This window comes from Triticum dicoccoides, chromosome 4A (genome assembly GCF_002162155.2).
Source record: "Triticum dicoccoides isolate Atlit2015 ecotype Zavitan chromosome 4A, WEW_v2.0, whole genome shotgun sequence".
NCBI classification, from domain to species: Eukaryota; Viridiplantae; Streptophyta; class Magnoliopsida; order Poales; family Poaceae; genus Triticum; species Triticum dicoccoides.
In genome coordinates, this window is record NC_041386.1 from 382,939,108 (window position 1) to 382,951,871 (window position 12,764).

General features: G+C 44.1%; 1 protein-coding gene across 2 annotated transcripts; it reads right to left on the reverse strand.

Moving 5' to 3' along the window:
* Positions 1-293: 293 nt before the first annotated feature.
* LOC119285962 (T-complex protein 1 subunit theta-like) lies at positions 294-6,336 on the reverse strand. Of its 2 annotated transcripts, none has more exons than XM_037565298.1 (13): positions 6,083-6,336; positions 5,576-5,838; positions 5,337-5,483; positions 5,068-5,229; positions 4,205-4,282; positions 3,924-4,057; positions 3,653-3,725; positions 3,496-3,573; positions 3,266-3,388; positions 3,059-3,153; positions 2,374-2,595; positions 770-827; positions 294-684 (listed from the first exon to the last, which is right to left on the reverse strand). In XM_037565298.1, the coding sequence occupies exons 1-13, from the start codon at positions 6,216-6,218 to the stop codon at positions 619-621; spliced, it is 1,635 nt and encodes a 544-aa protein (XP_037421195.1). In that variant the 5' UTR covers positions 6,219-6,336; the 3' UTR covers positions 294-618. The 2 variants fall into 2 exon arrangements, with proteins under 2 accessions (XP_037421195.1, XP_037421196.1); XM_037565299.1 differs by having other exon boundaries at positions 2,374-2,583; positions 6,083-6,335.
* Positions 6,337-12,764: the final 6,428 nt, after the last annotated feature.

Consider the following 12,764-nt stretch of genomic DNA (forward strand, 5'->3'; position numbering starts at 1 on the left):
ATATTGGACCATACATAGACATGCGCAACATCCGTTGAACATCCATAAAACATGAGTGAATTGTTTGCTTTTTTATTACATCCAGGATAGTTACACAATGCAATAGGGGCAACATGGGCTTTTCACCTCACACTTTAGGTGTCAAATAGGGTAGAAAAAATTATTTTGGGCCAAATAGGGAACCAAACTTTAATAAAGGGAATTCTCTCAAAATATACATGCTCACATGAACAGACTGCAACGGGCAAACACATTGTTCAGCAGCACTCTGCAAAATGTCACCCTTCCAGACAAACTCAAACAAACAGCTATCTTAATTAAAGGGCAAAGGGTTAACACAGCAGAATTTTACAAACACGATCTTCCAAGACAAGCTTTGGTTCGTATGATAAACTAGACGAACAAGTCTCAATAGTTATCATGTGATACACCGGTAAGACAGCACCACAGAGGAAACTCACAAATACACCGCGAGACATCAGCTAAAGCATGCTGCCCCACCAACCGTGAAACCCAAGCAGCCAAAATCTATTACTCGAATTGAACCTACATAAGATGAAAGTCTTCTGCACGAAAATCCCACAGCATGATACACAGCAAACAAGAGTACACAGAAAACTAGTCTTCATCCATGCCACCTTGTTGGGGGGGTCGCGGCCCTCCTGCTGGCTTTGCCATGATGATCTGTGTTCCACATAAGTATTAGCCTATGAATAAACTACCATAATTTTATGTATATGAAGGTGACACAGAAGATTGACAATCCTACCTGGTCAACCCGTAAAACAGTACATACAGCATCTGCTGAGTATTTTAGAGCGAAGGACCTGATTAAATGAAAAAGGTTAAGTGGGGCCAAACAACCTCCGTATGCACTTTAATTACACAAACAAAATAATAAACTGGGCATGAAAGCAGGAACATATAGATGATAACACAAATTACTAAACTCGGTATAAAAAAAGATTATGTACAAGACACCTTGACGTAGCATTTTGGCAATATCAAGGACAACCGGTAATAATAATACCCAAATGGTAAGTGCCACAAAATTACTGAACTGGGTATAAAAAACAGATTATGTACAAGACACCTTGGCGCAGCATTTTGGCAACATCAAGGACAAGCGGTAATAATAGTCCCAAAATGATAAGTGTGCCACAAGTGTGGCACGAAGCAACATGGTCCAAACACCTCCATTGCCATCTATTTTGCCATCAAACAGATGACATCAGCAGAATCTTTTTAGTTTTTCAGACTTAAAAATGTTTTATCTCTTAAATAAAAATTCCAATTAAAAATCCGTTTTCATCATTAAATCCGTCTCAACGAGATATTCAAAACTAGATCCCATATTGATATGTTTCGACGACTTTTTCTTTTGGCCAAAAGTTGCCATTATGTTACACTGAAGTTGCCATAGTGTTTACACTAAAGTTGCCATGATATGTTTCATCTATTTTATTTCCTCTAGATTTAAACTACCATTGTATTTCAACTGCTTTTCGCGGCAAATTTTATTAATTGACCATGGCAAACTTAATTCATGGATCATGGCAATTTTAGTTTATAGATCATGGCAACTCTAGTATTTTGACCATGGAAATTATTTTTCGTATGAACCATGGCAACTTTTTGTGCATGTATCATGGCAAATTTAAGTAATTCACCATGGCAATTTAGTTTCTGGTTCATGGCAAATTTGAGTAATTGACCATGCATTTTTAATTAATTGACAAAGAATTTCTTTTTAATTATGAAGCATGTCAAAATTATTTCATGGATCATGGCAAATTTTAGTAACTCACCATGGCAAGTTTAGTTTCTTAATTTCTTTTTTATAACATGTCAAAATTTACTTTAAACATAGAAGAGAAAGTAGTTGAAACATATCATGGCAACTTCAGTGTAAACACCATGGCAATTTATGTGCAATAGACATGGCAACTTTTGACCGCCAAAAAATATCGTCGAAACATATCGATATGGGATCTAGTTTTGAAGTTCTCGTCGCGACGGATTTAATGGTCAAGGTCAAAACAGTTTTTCAATCGGATTTGTCATTTAAGAGATGAAACATTTTAAAGTTTGAAAACCCAAAAGATTCCTGCTGATATCATCAGTTTACTTTCCTGTTTGCATGCATGTGTGGAAAAAAGAAAAAGGCTGACGTGTCACAATGGGTGGCTAGAAGGGCATGCGGCCCAACCTCCTTCAGCCCACACGTGTGGCACTTATCAAGGTCCTGATAGTATAATGCTATCATCATAACAAGGTAGATTACTACTAGCTACAAGCAGCATAAACACAGATGCAAAGGCCTCTAGCAGGATTTCCACACGTATTGGCAACTAGATGTTGAGTAAGGCTTACTTTGTAACATAGAGGTCCCATATTTTCATGATTGAGGCATCCTCGCAAGCACCTTTCTCCAAGTCAATGCCAACTTTCACATTGCCAGCAGCATGCTCAGCATAGAGAGAAGATATTATCTCCATTGCACCAAGTCCGGCATTTTCAGACAGTGTTCTTGGAACCATTTCAAAACTTTCACCAAATTTTGCAATGGCATACTGATCCAACCTGCATAATTGACTAACAGATGGTGTAAAAAAGGGAAAGACGTATAAGTAACAACATTCAGTTTCATAAACCAACTACAAAAGGTGATTATAGCAAGAACACGGTTCACATATATAAAAATAATAATTATAGCAAGAACACAGTTCACATATCAAATATGTCTTTGAGTCCAACTTAAGTGTAACAAAGAATACAAACAACTGTTTTTATTAATACACATTTTAGATAACAAAAAGCCCCTATCTGGACTTCAGATGCAACCACTCCACCTATCCTTGTATCCCAATAAACACCAGGAGAAGATGCACAATAGGACTTCTATATTTATTGCCATTGTACTGGAAATGCATGCGATAATAAAATTTGCTCAGTTGAAGGTGGTTAAGCAACAGAACCATCTTTGTAACCTCATGTTTCAGATGTGCCCTTTTACATGCATATATGAAATTTATTTGTCTCAAACAAATATAGTTACCCTGTTTCCTTCAGAGAAAACTCCTTCAATCTCTTTGCCAGTTCTATTTCTGTTGCAGCAGCTCCAGGGATGATCCGACTGTCCCTGCACATTGACTGGAATAAACCTAACAGTTAGATAACATTTTACAAATCAGACGATAATGGAGCATTACTAAAATACAAAACAATGCAAGGAGATTGGTTTCAACCTGCATCACATACATACCTTGTACGTGTTTACGCCATCATCCACAGCTCTTTCAAGATCATCTAATATACTATCTGTACTGCCTCTCAAGACAACAGTAGCCACTGAATTTCCACCTTCTTCATTTTTGACAACAGTCACCTATAAAGCAAAGCAAGTGCGTTGAGCAAGCACAAAGTGATGTTACTCATGAGTTGAGCAAGCACAAAGTGATGTTACTCATGAAAGCATGAAGGCATGAAACATACTCGAGCACCGCCAATTTCTTCCACCGAAACAGAGTCTGCATATCCTAATTCGTCCACATTTGGTCGGCTAAGCTTCAACTGTTTTTCATAAAGCACATGGCATCAGAATAAAGTTGCTATTGATATTCAATAAACAGATTTTGAACCCAGAACTTACAAGTGCTATAGCCCCAGTAGTACGGCAAAATCTTCGAAGCTCAAACTTTGAGCTGACTTTCAGAACCATTAGCCTGTAAACCAGAATATCTATAAGTATCACTTGTAAAGCAGGACCAAATCATGGTACTGCAAAAATAAACCTATATGTGAGATGTCTTAAACTATTACAACCTCCAATTAATGGTTATCTCAAAATGTAGAAAGAAGTTCCACAAGAAAAAACTATCCTAAACCAAGACGACATTTCATATGAGAAGCGAAATACTGACTTGTAACGTTCACAAAAATGCAATGCCATATCGCCAACTGCTGCTCCACTGACAATAACCTTGGCACCTGAATCAGCCACAGATTTGATAAGCTCCTCCACCTTTGCTTCCTCAGTTTTAGCATAGTTTTCAAGCTGCACAACACCACAACCATGTGTGTTATAAGGTTACTACACATGTTTGTAAGACAGAAGTAAACCATGTATAACCCTTTCTGAGTGCAGTAAACCAGCAAAGTATACAAACAAAAAATGGATGGTTATCTCATACAACTAACATACCTGCTCAGCAGAATGTATAAGAACAGTTCCCTTTGTTTCAGTTGCAGAAGTGTCAACACCACCAGCAAATACCGCAACCTACAGAATGAATGAAACGAAATTAGAACAATGGCAGGAACCCCCAAAAAATCATACATAAAATATGAAACATGCATAAAAGGGGGGTTACAGCAAATAAAAATTGCAATGCATGAACTTTGGTTAACAGAAAAGCATAACAGGACTGCATCATGGTACAATAACGTAACAGTTGCATTCTACAGTGAATCAATTCATGAAGACACAGTTGGAATTGGAGATTTCATGAATGATGCAATGCTATGCAATTTACACACTAAACAACAGTCCATGATCAGAGCAGAGCATAAACGAATAATGGTTATCTATGTATATGCCTAAAAGCTCATATAAGCCATCCAGGTTGATTCACAGGGTTGCTATGAGTAAAACATAACTACAGAACACCAACTAAGCTTAAATGTCTAATAAGATGAGATGGATATCATTTTAACTAACCTAGAAAATACTATGAAACCCACAAAAGGCATTTTATATAATATAAGCAACCAACATTAAAGAGAAAGCAGTATCATCATAAATCAAAAGCAGAACTTCAAAAAGGTTCAATTTTGAGTTACTGAAAACTTTGATTTTTGGTGGGAAAATACATATAGCAGAATAAACTCTAGATGGTGGGCGGTCTGAGATAGGCCGTTAGGAATTGACAGCACCTATTGTATGCAAGTACACTACAATGTGGGAGCTGTTTATACATAAGAAAATGCATTATTGTCACTAAAACAGATACACACAGATAATCGACAAAAACACACAATTAACATAGTGTACAATTTCAAGCTCACCTTCACTTTCTCCACTTTTTTTATGCTCCCGACAGCGTCATTTTTCAGAACCATCCCACGGACTACAGAAGAATTGTGAAGGCCGCCTCCAACCAGCTTTGCCACTCTAACATTGTCAACATTAAAGTTTGCCGGGTTTTTGGGGCAAACTTGGATACAGGCCTGAAAAGCCATGATAAACAGATGAAACAAACCAAATATTAGTGGTATATTCCTTGATGTGGAAAAAAAATATTTCCTCTCACGTAAGGTGGCACGGATTAGCCTACATCAGCGACAAGTGGACACAGCACATCCTCCTGGCCAAATTGCTTGCTTGCAACAGCAGATTTCATCCTCAACACGACCTCTTCCTTGTTCCTGACATCCATATTTTCCGAGCCTTTCTCAACTAGATCATCCAAAATCTCAAGCGTCTGCAAACAGAAAGATTAAACAAAAGCAGGGGTTGCCCACAATCACATGACAGGATTAATAATACAATGCCTGGTTATTGGACGGTAAATACCTTATTAATGGCCTTGGTGTACCCAATGATGATCTCACTTGGATGCAGTCCCATCCTGATGAGCTCCTCAGCCTTCTCGAGCAGTTCACCGGCGAAAGATATGGTGAGATTAGCTCCATCTCCGATCTCCTCCTGTTGCGCTCTGGCAGCGAGCACCAGGAGCTTAGCAGCAGGGTGCTGGACATCAAGCTCGTTCACGATTGTCGCAGCATCATTCGTGATAAAGAGCTTGTCTAGATGATTAATGACCATCTTATTCATTCCTGAAACAGAATCAACTCATCAATAATGCGCCCAAAAAAAGAAAGCTGTGGAGCTTCTCTGCATCTACCACGCTACTGTACAAAACTGCGAATCACAGCAAAACGGGCCACACGGCCACGCCCTTAACCATTGCTAGACTAACAACCTACACGCGACTGCCGGTATCGATCGAGCGCCGAGACCCGACAAGCTCTACTGACCAAACCGCGGCAAAGATGCAGGGAATGGGGGAAGGGCACTCACCGTTGGGACCAAGGGAGGTGCGGGTGATGGCGGAGAGCTCGCGGCCGGCGCCGATGTTTTTCAGGACGGCCTCGTCGAGGCCCGAGAGATGCTTGTGCCCATCCTTGAGCATCGACTGGATCCCGTATCCCACCATCGTCGGCAGCGGTGAGAGCGTAGGGCGGAGGCGATCTGGTGGTGGCCGGGTGGGGTGAGGCGGATCGGTAAAACCCTAGTGGTGGCCGGCGTGTGTGCGGGAGTGGAGGAGTGGAGATGAAGAGGTAGCCCTAGAAGCTGGAAAGTTCGGCCTAGTTGGTCCACTGGATGCATCTAAATGGGCCGATTGGCCCGACAGACAACAACAGATTACGGGCTGGCCACGACAGGCTTGACCGTGTTGTAAGGGTCCGTCCGTTCGAGATCCTCACCAAAAAAAAAAAAAAAAACCTGCGGTGCTATAGGCAAATCGATTTATCTACACACAATTGAAACCCTATCATCAACATCTGCTAGGGTTTTCTGGTGCCTCCGTCATCGCCGCCGTTTGTTAGGGAACTAGATGTCGATTACAAGCCCGAATTACATAGCTAGCCCTGATTACAAGCACGAACTAGGATACAGGAAGAGGGAAGCGAGAGGAAGAAGAAGAGAGTCGTCGTCGTCGTGTTCGTGATCCTCCGCGGATGCCTTGTCTGTCCCTTGGCCCTCGTACTTGTAGTCGCTGTTGTAACGGGCCAGCTAGGCCCGGCCCCTCACTAACAGCCCAACATAGCAAGGGGGCTGACATCCCCTCCCCCTTAAACAGTCGGCTTGCCCTCAAGCCGGTAGCGGGTATCTGGGGACGGGAAGGCGTGCATGATGCGTGCATCGCGTGTTGCTTCTTCGCCGACTCAAGGACCCTGCACGATCCAGTCGCTGACATCCCTCCCTCCGTGAGACTTGGCTTGACCCTAAGCCGACATCGTCGAGGATCGCCTGGGTCCCATGGTGCTCGATGTTCCTGGGCTTGGTTGGAGCCGCATCGGTAGCCAAAGTCAAGGTAGACTACAATGATGGGGAGGTAGTACTTGCGACCGATGAAAATCCCATCGAAGAACGTGGTGATGGTGTAGTCGTGGCTAACACCGCCCCGGTTGAAGCCGTGGTAGCACTTGTGATCGGTGGAGCTTTGCGCGAAGATGGCGGCGACGGTGATGACACCCATCCCTTCTTGAAAATGCCCTTGAGTCGATAGGAGTCCAAGCAGTCGATGCAGTGAATGTCTCTCACGTGGATGAGGAAGCGGACAACTAAGATGGTGATACACCCCCCCCCTGCAAAGACCTCCCTTCGAGCCAATTCCAGTGACAAACGCAATGCGAGCCCTCCAGGATCCCAAGAATCGCCCCGTTGGTGGAGCGAAGAAGCTGAACATAGCTGAAACAGGAAGCAGATGTTGTTGTAGGCATCAAGTTGTGTGTTGAAAATGTCCAGCAGACACGCCAGGAATAGCACAAGCTCATACGACACATGTTGTACTGGAAGTTCTCTAGTTAGACTATTGCTGGAAGTAGTATGGCAGATAGCATTGCAGTCTGCTCCTCTGGATCGACCATCCGGTCCAGATGCTTGCCAAACAACCTTGTTGTTTTTACTGCTCCCAAACTTCTCTAACCATTTGCTAAATAAGCCTGAGGTAGTGCACACACACTTGCACTGAGTGTTACCAATCTGTACGCTTGCATAAGTGGGAATCACCCAGGGCTGCACTGAAGCATCTACAGATATAGCAGGAGTACCTAGACTTGCCATTAGTCCAAAATACTCACCAGGTGATCTCTAATTGAAAGAGAGTAGCAAACCTCGGTCTGAGAAGTTCTCTGATCACACTTGTGAACAACAATAGCACAAGTTTCATCCAATTTCATATATGCACGAGCATCTATGAAAAGTGCTCAGACTAATGGATTTTTGTCCTCTAATGTTCTCTTTTCTGTAGGTGGCCTCATTAATAGTATCCAATGTGGTGCACGTTTGAAGAAGCAGCACTGAAAATTCATCAGTACGGCAAGCTGAAGTTTGGTTCTTGAACCACCATCTAATTGTTCAGGTTTGCATTCTCTAGTAAAATGCCCACTCCCCTTCAATTGCTCTTGGCTAAAAAAATTGCCAGTGCATTGGCATGCTCATCACCCTTGGATAGAGTTGACCACACATGTAGTGCTCGAACCCCACATGTATTGTTCGGCAATTGCATGAAAAAGGTGTCCATTTATCATCAGCTGGGTGGTGTCTTGATTGAAGTCGAACAATGGCCATGGTTTTGGTCGTAGCTTGGTTCCATGATAACTCTACAACTCAGTTGAAGCAAAGAAACTACGGGTACAAGAAGTTTGTCGAGCTTGAGCATGAAACTCATAGTATGACTGCAAAGAAGATATAACTGGCACCCGTTTCGCATCAGTGAAGTTCACAGTGTCTTTTTGTTGCATTAGTTGCTGACTCGGACTAGGAAGAGATATTGGTGTTGGAAAACATTGCATGGAAAACAAAAACAAAATCTACGCGCATGCAAGGTCTATCCATGGAGATGCATAGCAACGAGAGGGGAGAGTGTGTGTACGTACCCTCGTAGACCGTAAGCGGAAGCGTTTATCATCGCGGTTGATATAGTCGTACACCTTCACGATCCGCCCGATCAAGTACCGAACGTATGGCACCTCCGCGTTCATCACACGTTTAGCTCGATAACGTCATCGCCTTCTTGATCCAGCAAGACGGGTGAAGTGGTAGATGAGTTCCGGCAGCATGATGGCGTGGTGACGATGGTGATGCAACTATCTCCATAGGGCTTCACCGAGCACTACAAAAATATGACCGAGGACGAACTAGAGGGAGAGGGGCGCCGCACACGGCTAGGGAATCGTGGTGTGTGTTGCCCCTCTCCATCCTCTCATATATATAGGTGGAGGGGGGAGGGGAGGCAGCCCCTAGGGCGCCCCAAGTGGCCGGCGGCTACCCTAGGGCGCATACCCTGGCTGAATCCCCCTCTTCCATATTTGTGCATGGGGGAGGAAAGGGGGGCTGCCTACCTTTGGGGCGCCTCCCCCTTCCTTCCCTCCCTCTTTGGTGCGTGGGCAAGGGGTGGAGGGGCGCACCAGCCCCCTTGTGGGCTGGTGTGCTTCCCCCTTTGGCCCATAAGGCCTACCTGTAACGCCCTTGATGCGGTTATATCTCCTACGTGTCGAAGCACGACTTAGAGGCATAACCGCATTGAAAGCAATGTCGCAAGTAAGGTAATCTTCACAACAACCCATGTAAATATATATATAAAAGGGGAAAAGATACATAGTTGGCTTACACTCGCCACGTCACACAAATACATGAATAACATTACAATAATCCAATACACTCATGGTCCGACTACGGTACCAAAATAAAATATCAACCCCAACATGCGACACGGGCCCCGACTGCCCCAACTGGGCACCACTACTGATCATCAGGGAAAGACACATAGTAACGGCGAGAGTCTTCGTCGAACTCCCACTTAAGCTCAAGCGCATCGTCTGGAACGGTATCGTCGGTCCCTGCATCTGGTTTGGAAGTAAACTGTGAGTCACGGGGACTCAGCAATCTCGCACCCTTGCGATCAAGACTATTTAAGCTTATAGGTAAGGCAAGGTAATATGTGGAGCTACAGCAAGCGACTAGCATATATGGTGGCTAACCTGTTCGCAAAAGAGAGCGAGAAGAGAAGGCAAAGCACGAACGAAGAACTATGATCAAGAAGTGATCCTAGAACAACCTACGTCAAACATTACTCCAACACCGTGTTAAATTCCCGGACTCCGCCGAGAAGAGACCATCACGGTTACACACGCGGTTGATTCATTTTAATTAAGTTAAGTTTCATGTTATCTACAACCGGACATTAACAAATTCCCATCTGCCCATAACCGCGGACACGACTTTCGGAAGTTCAAATCCCTGCAGGGGGGTCCCAACTTAGCCCATCACAAGCTCTCACGGTCAATGAAGGATATTCCTTCTCCCGAGATGTTCCGATCAGACTCGGTATCCCGGTTCTACAAGACATCCTCGACAATGGTAAAACAAGTCCAGCAACACCGCCCGAATGTGCTGACAAATCCCGATAGGAGCTGCACATATCTCGTTCTCAGGGCACACTCAGATTGTCCAAACTTCCGGTAGGCCAGCCCAGAGTTGCCCCTGGTGGCCACCGGCGGCTGACGAGGTGGACCAACACTCAGAGGAGCACTGGCCCGGGGGGGGGGGGTTAAATAAAGATGACCCTCGGGCTCCGGAAACCCAAGGGAAAAAGAGGCTAGGTGGCAAATGGTAAAACCAAGGTTGGGCATTGCTGGAGGAGTTTTATTCAAGGCAAACTGTCGAGGGGTTCCCATTATCACCCAACCGCGTAAGGAACGCAAAATCCGGGAACATAACACCGATATGACGGAAAACTAGGGCAGCAAGAGTGGAACAAAACACTAGGCAAAAAGGCCGAGCCTTCCACCCTTTACCAAGTATATATGTGCATTAAGATAACAAGATAACATGATGATATCCCAACAATAAACAATGTTCCAACAAGGAACGATCTCTAATCTTCACATGCAACTAGCAACGCTATAAGAGGGGCTGAGCAAAGCGGTAACATAGCCAATCAACGGTTTGCTAGGACATGGTGGGTTAGAGGTTGACAAGGCAATTTGGGAGGCATGATAAGCAAGTGGTAGGTATCGTAGCATAGGCATAGCAAAAGAGCGAGCATCTAGCAAGCAAAGATAGAAGTGATTTCGAGGGTATGATCATCTTGCCTACAAAGTTGTCAGAGTTGACTTGATCCTCGTAAGAAAACTCAACGGGCTCCTCATTAGCGAACTCGTCTCCCGGCTCTACCCAAACAAGACAAACAAGCAAAAGGAACACAATCAACCACGTGCAATGCTCCAACAACATGATGCAAACATGGTATGCTATGCGGGATGCGATACGTGATGCATATGCGAGATTTGACAAGGAATGATTGAACCTGGACTCAACTTGGAAATCCAAGAGTGCCACTGGAAAGGTGAAGTGATTTCGGTTGAAATCGATATAAAGATCACCGGAATCGGATGCACGGTTTGGAAATGGCAAGCAAAACAAATATGGCACCGGTCTGCGATAATCAGCAAGTAGCCATCTAAATGCATCAAGATAAGTATGCTACAACACTCAAACATGACAAAAAAATACATGGCAGGGATCCACTCATGATGCTTGACAAAAGATGAACACTGAGCTACGGCTAATTCATCCATTAACAGGTTCAAACAAGCATGGCAAAAGTGCAAATGATAATAGGTTTCAGACTTGGTGAAATTAACACAAGTCTAGAATTTAACATCAGGAAGCACACTTTAGAGCATAAAAAGTACATGATACAGGAACTTAACATGGCAAAGCAAGGCATGGCATGAAGCTACTCAAAGCACTTAACAAAAGTCCCTTAGTGACCTTGAACCAAAAGGGATCAGAAAATACAATTGTAAGCATGTGAACATGGCAAAAACATAATCAGATTACAAACTTAGTGAAAAACTGGATCATGCAAAACAGTTAACGAGTAGGCATGTTTACGAGCTCGATACACTAACTATAGAGCATGGCATGACAAACTAAGCATACACCCGTCAAGAATACATATCATAGAAGCTAGACATGGCAAGAACAACAACATAGCATGCACGGATCAATAACAGCATCCTCGGCAAAATCGCTAACAAGTCAACAATCTGCCAGGATTCATGAAATAGCAAAAGTAGAGCTCGATTAACTCAAGCTAGGGTGCTCCATAAAAGCAAACAAAGACATGGATGGATAGAGAACCACAATGTTAAGAAATCATCCTTACTGATCATCCTCAAAAGAGGCACGGATCACTAGGAAACAACATGAACATATGGCATAATGACAAAAACAGATCAAGGACTTAGTGAAATTCTAAGTCCCTGAAATCAGCATTACCGAATACACTACTTTGCAAGCTTGTGCTAGTCACCACACATATCACAAAAATACATGGTAAGCACCTCTGTAAAGATGACATGGCATATAACAAAACTCATGTAGAGCTCAGGAGCATATCATGCACACATTAATCATGGCAAAAATGACAAATAGCTATTTGATGAAACAGATCTGACAATTTTATCACATAGCCCTCTTCCAATAGCATTTCGGGCATCAAGATGAGCTCAAATGAAAATGATGCAATGAGATGAAATGAGGTACTCTCTGAGACGAACATTTTGATATGCTACAGGCGCAAATCGGAGCAACGGATGCAGAGTTATGACATGATGAAAAACGCAAAAAAAACTAGGGTTTCGGGGAATAAAAGTCAACCGAGATTTGTTAGATCTAGATCCAGCCGGGCGCGGATCCCGAGGTTCGCGGGCCGGAGTTCGTCGGGAGGGCGCCGGAGTCGAGGGAGAGAGGCGACCGGGGTACGCCGGCGACGAGGAGGACCCGGGCGGCGGCGGAGGACGGCGCCGGGTCGGCGGCGGAGCTCCGGTGGGTGAGCTCGCCGGTGATGGCGACGACGTGCGGCGGCGCTCGACGAGCTGACAAGGAGGCGCGCTGCACCGGCAATGGGCGGCGAAGGGACGGCGGCGGTGGTCCGGCGCCGGCGCGGGAGAGGAGAGGCGGCGCG

Bases quoted from the DNA above. Each gene is read 5' to 3' on its own strand.
- LOC119285962 (XM_037565298.1), bottom strand. From the start codon at position 6,218: ATGGTGGGATACGGGATCCAGTCGATGCTCAAGGATGGGCACAAGCAT. The intron at 5,230-5,336 runs GTAGGCTAATCC...ATGGCTTTTCAG, and splicing joins TGTGTCCACTTGTCGCTGAT to GCCTGTATCCAAGTTTGCCC. The intron at 3,726-3,923 runs GTCAGTATTTCG...TCTGGTTTACAG, and splicing joins CATTTTTGTGAACGTTACAA to GCTAATGGTTCTGAAAGTCA.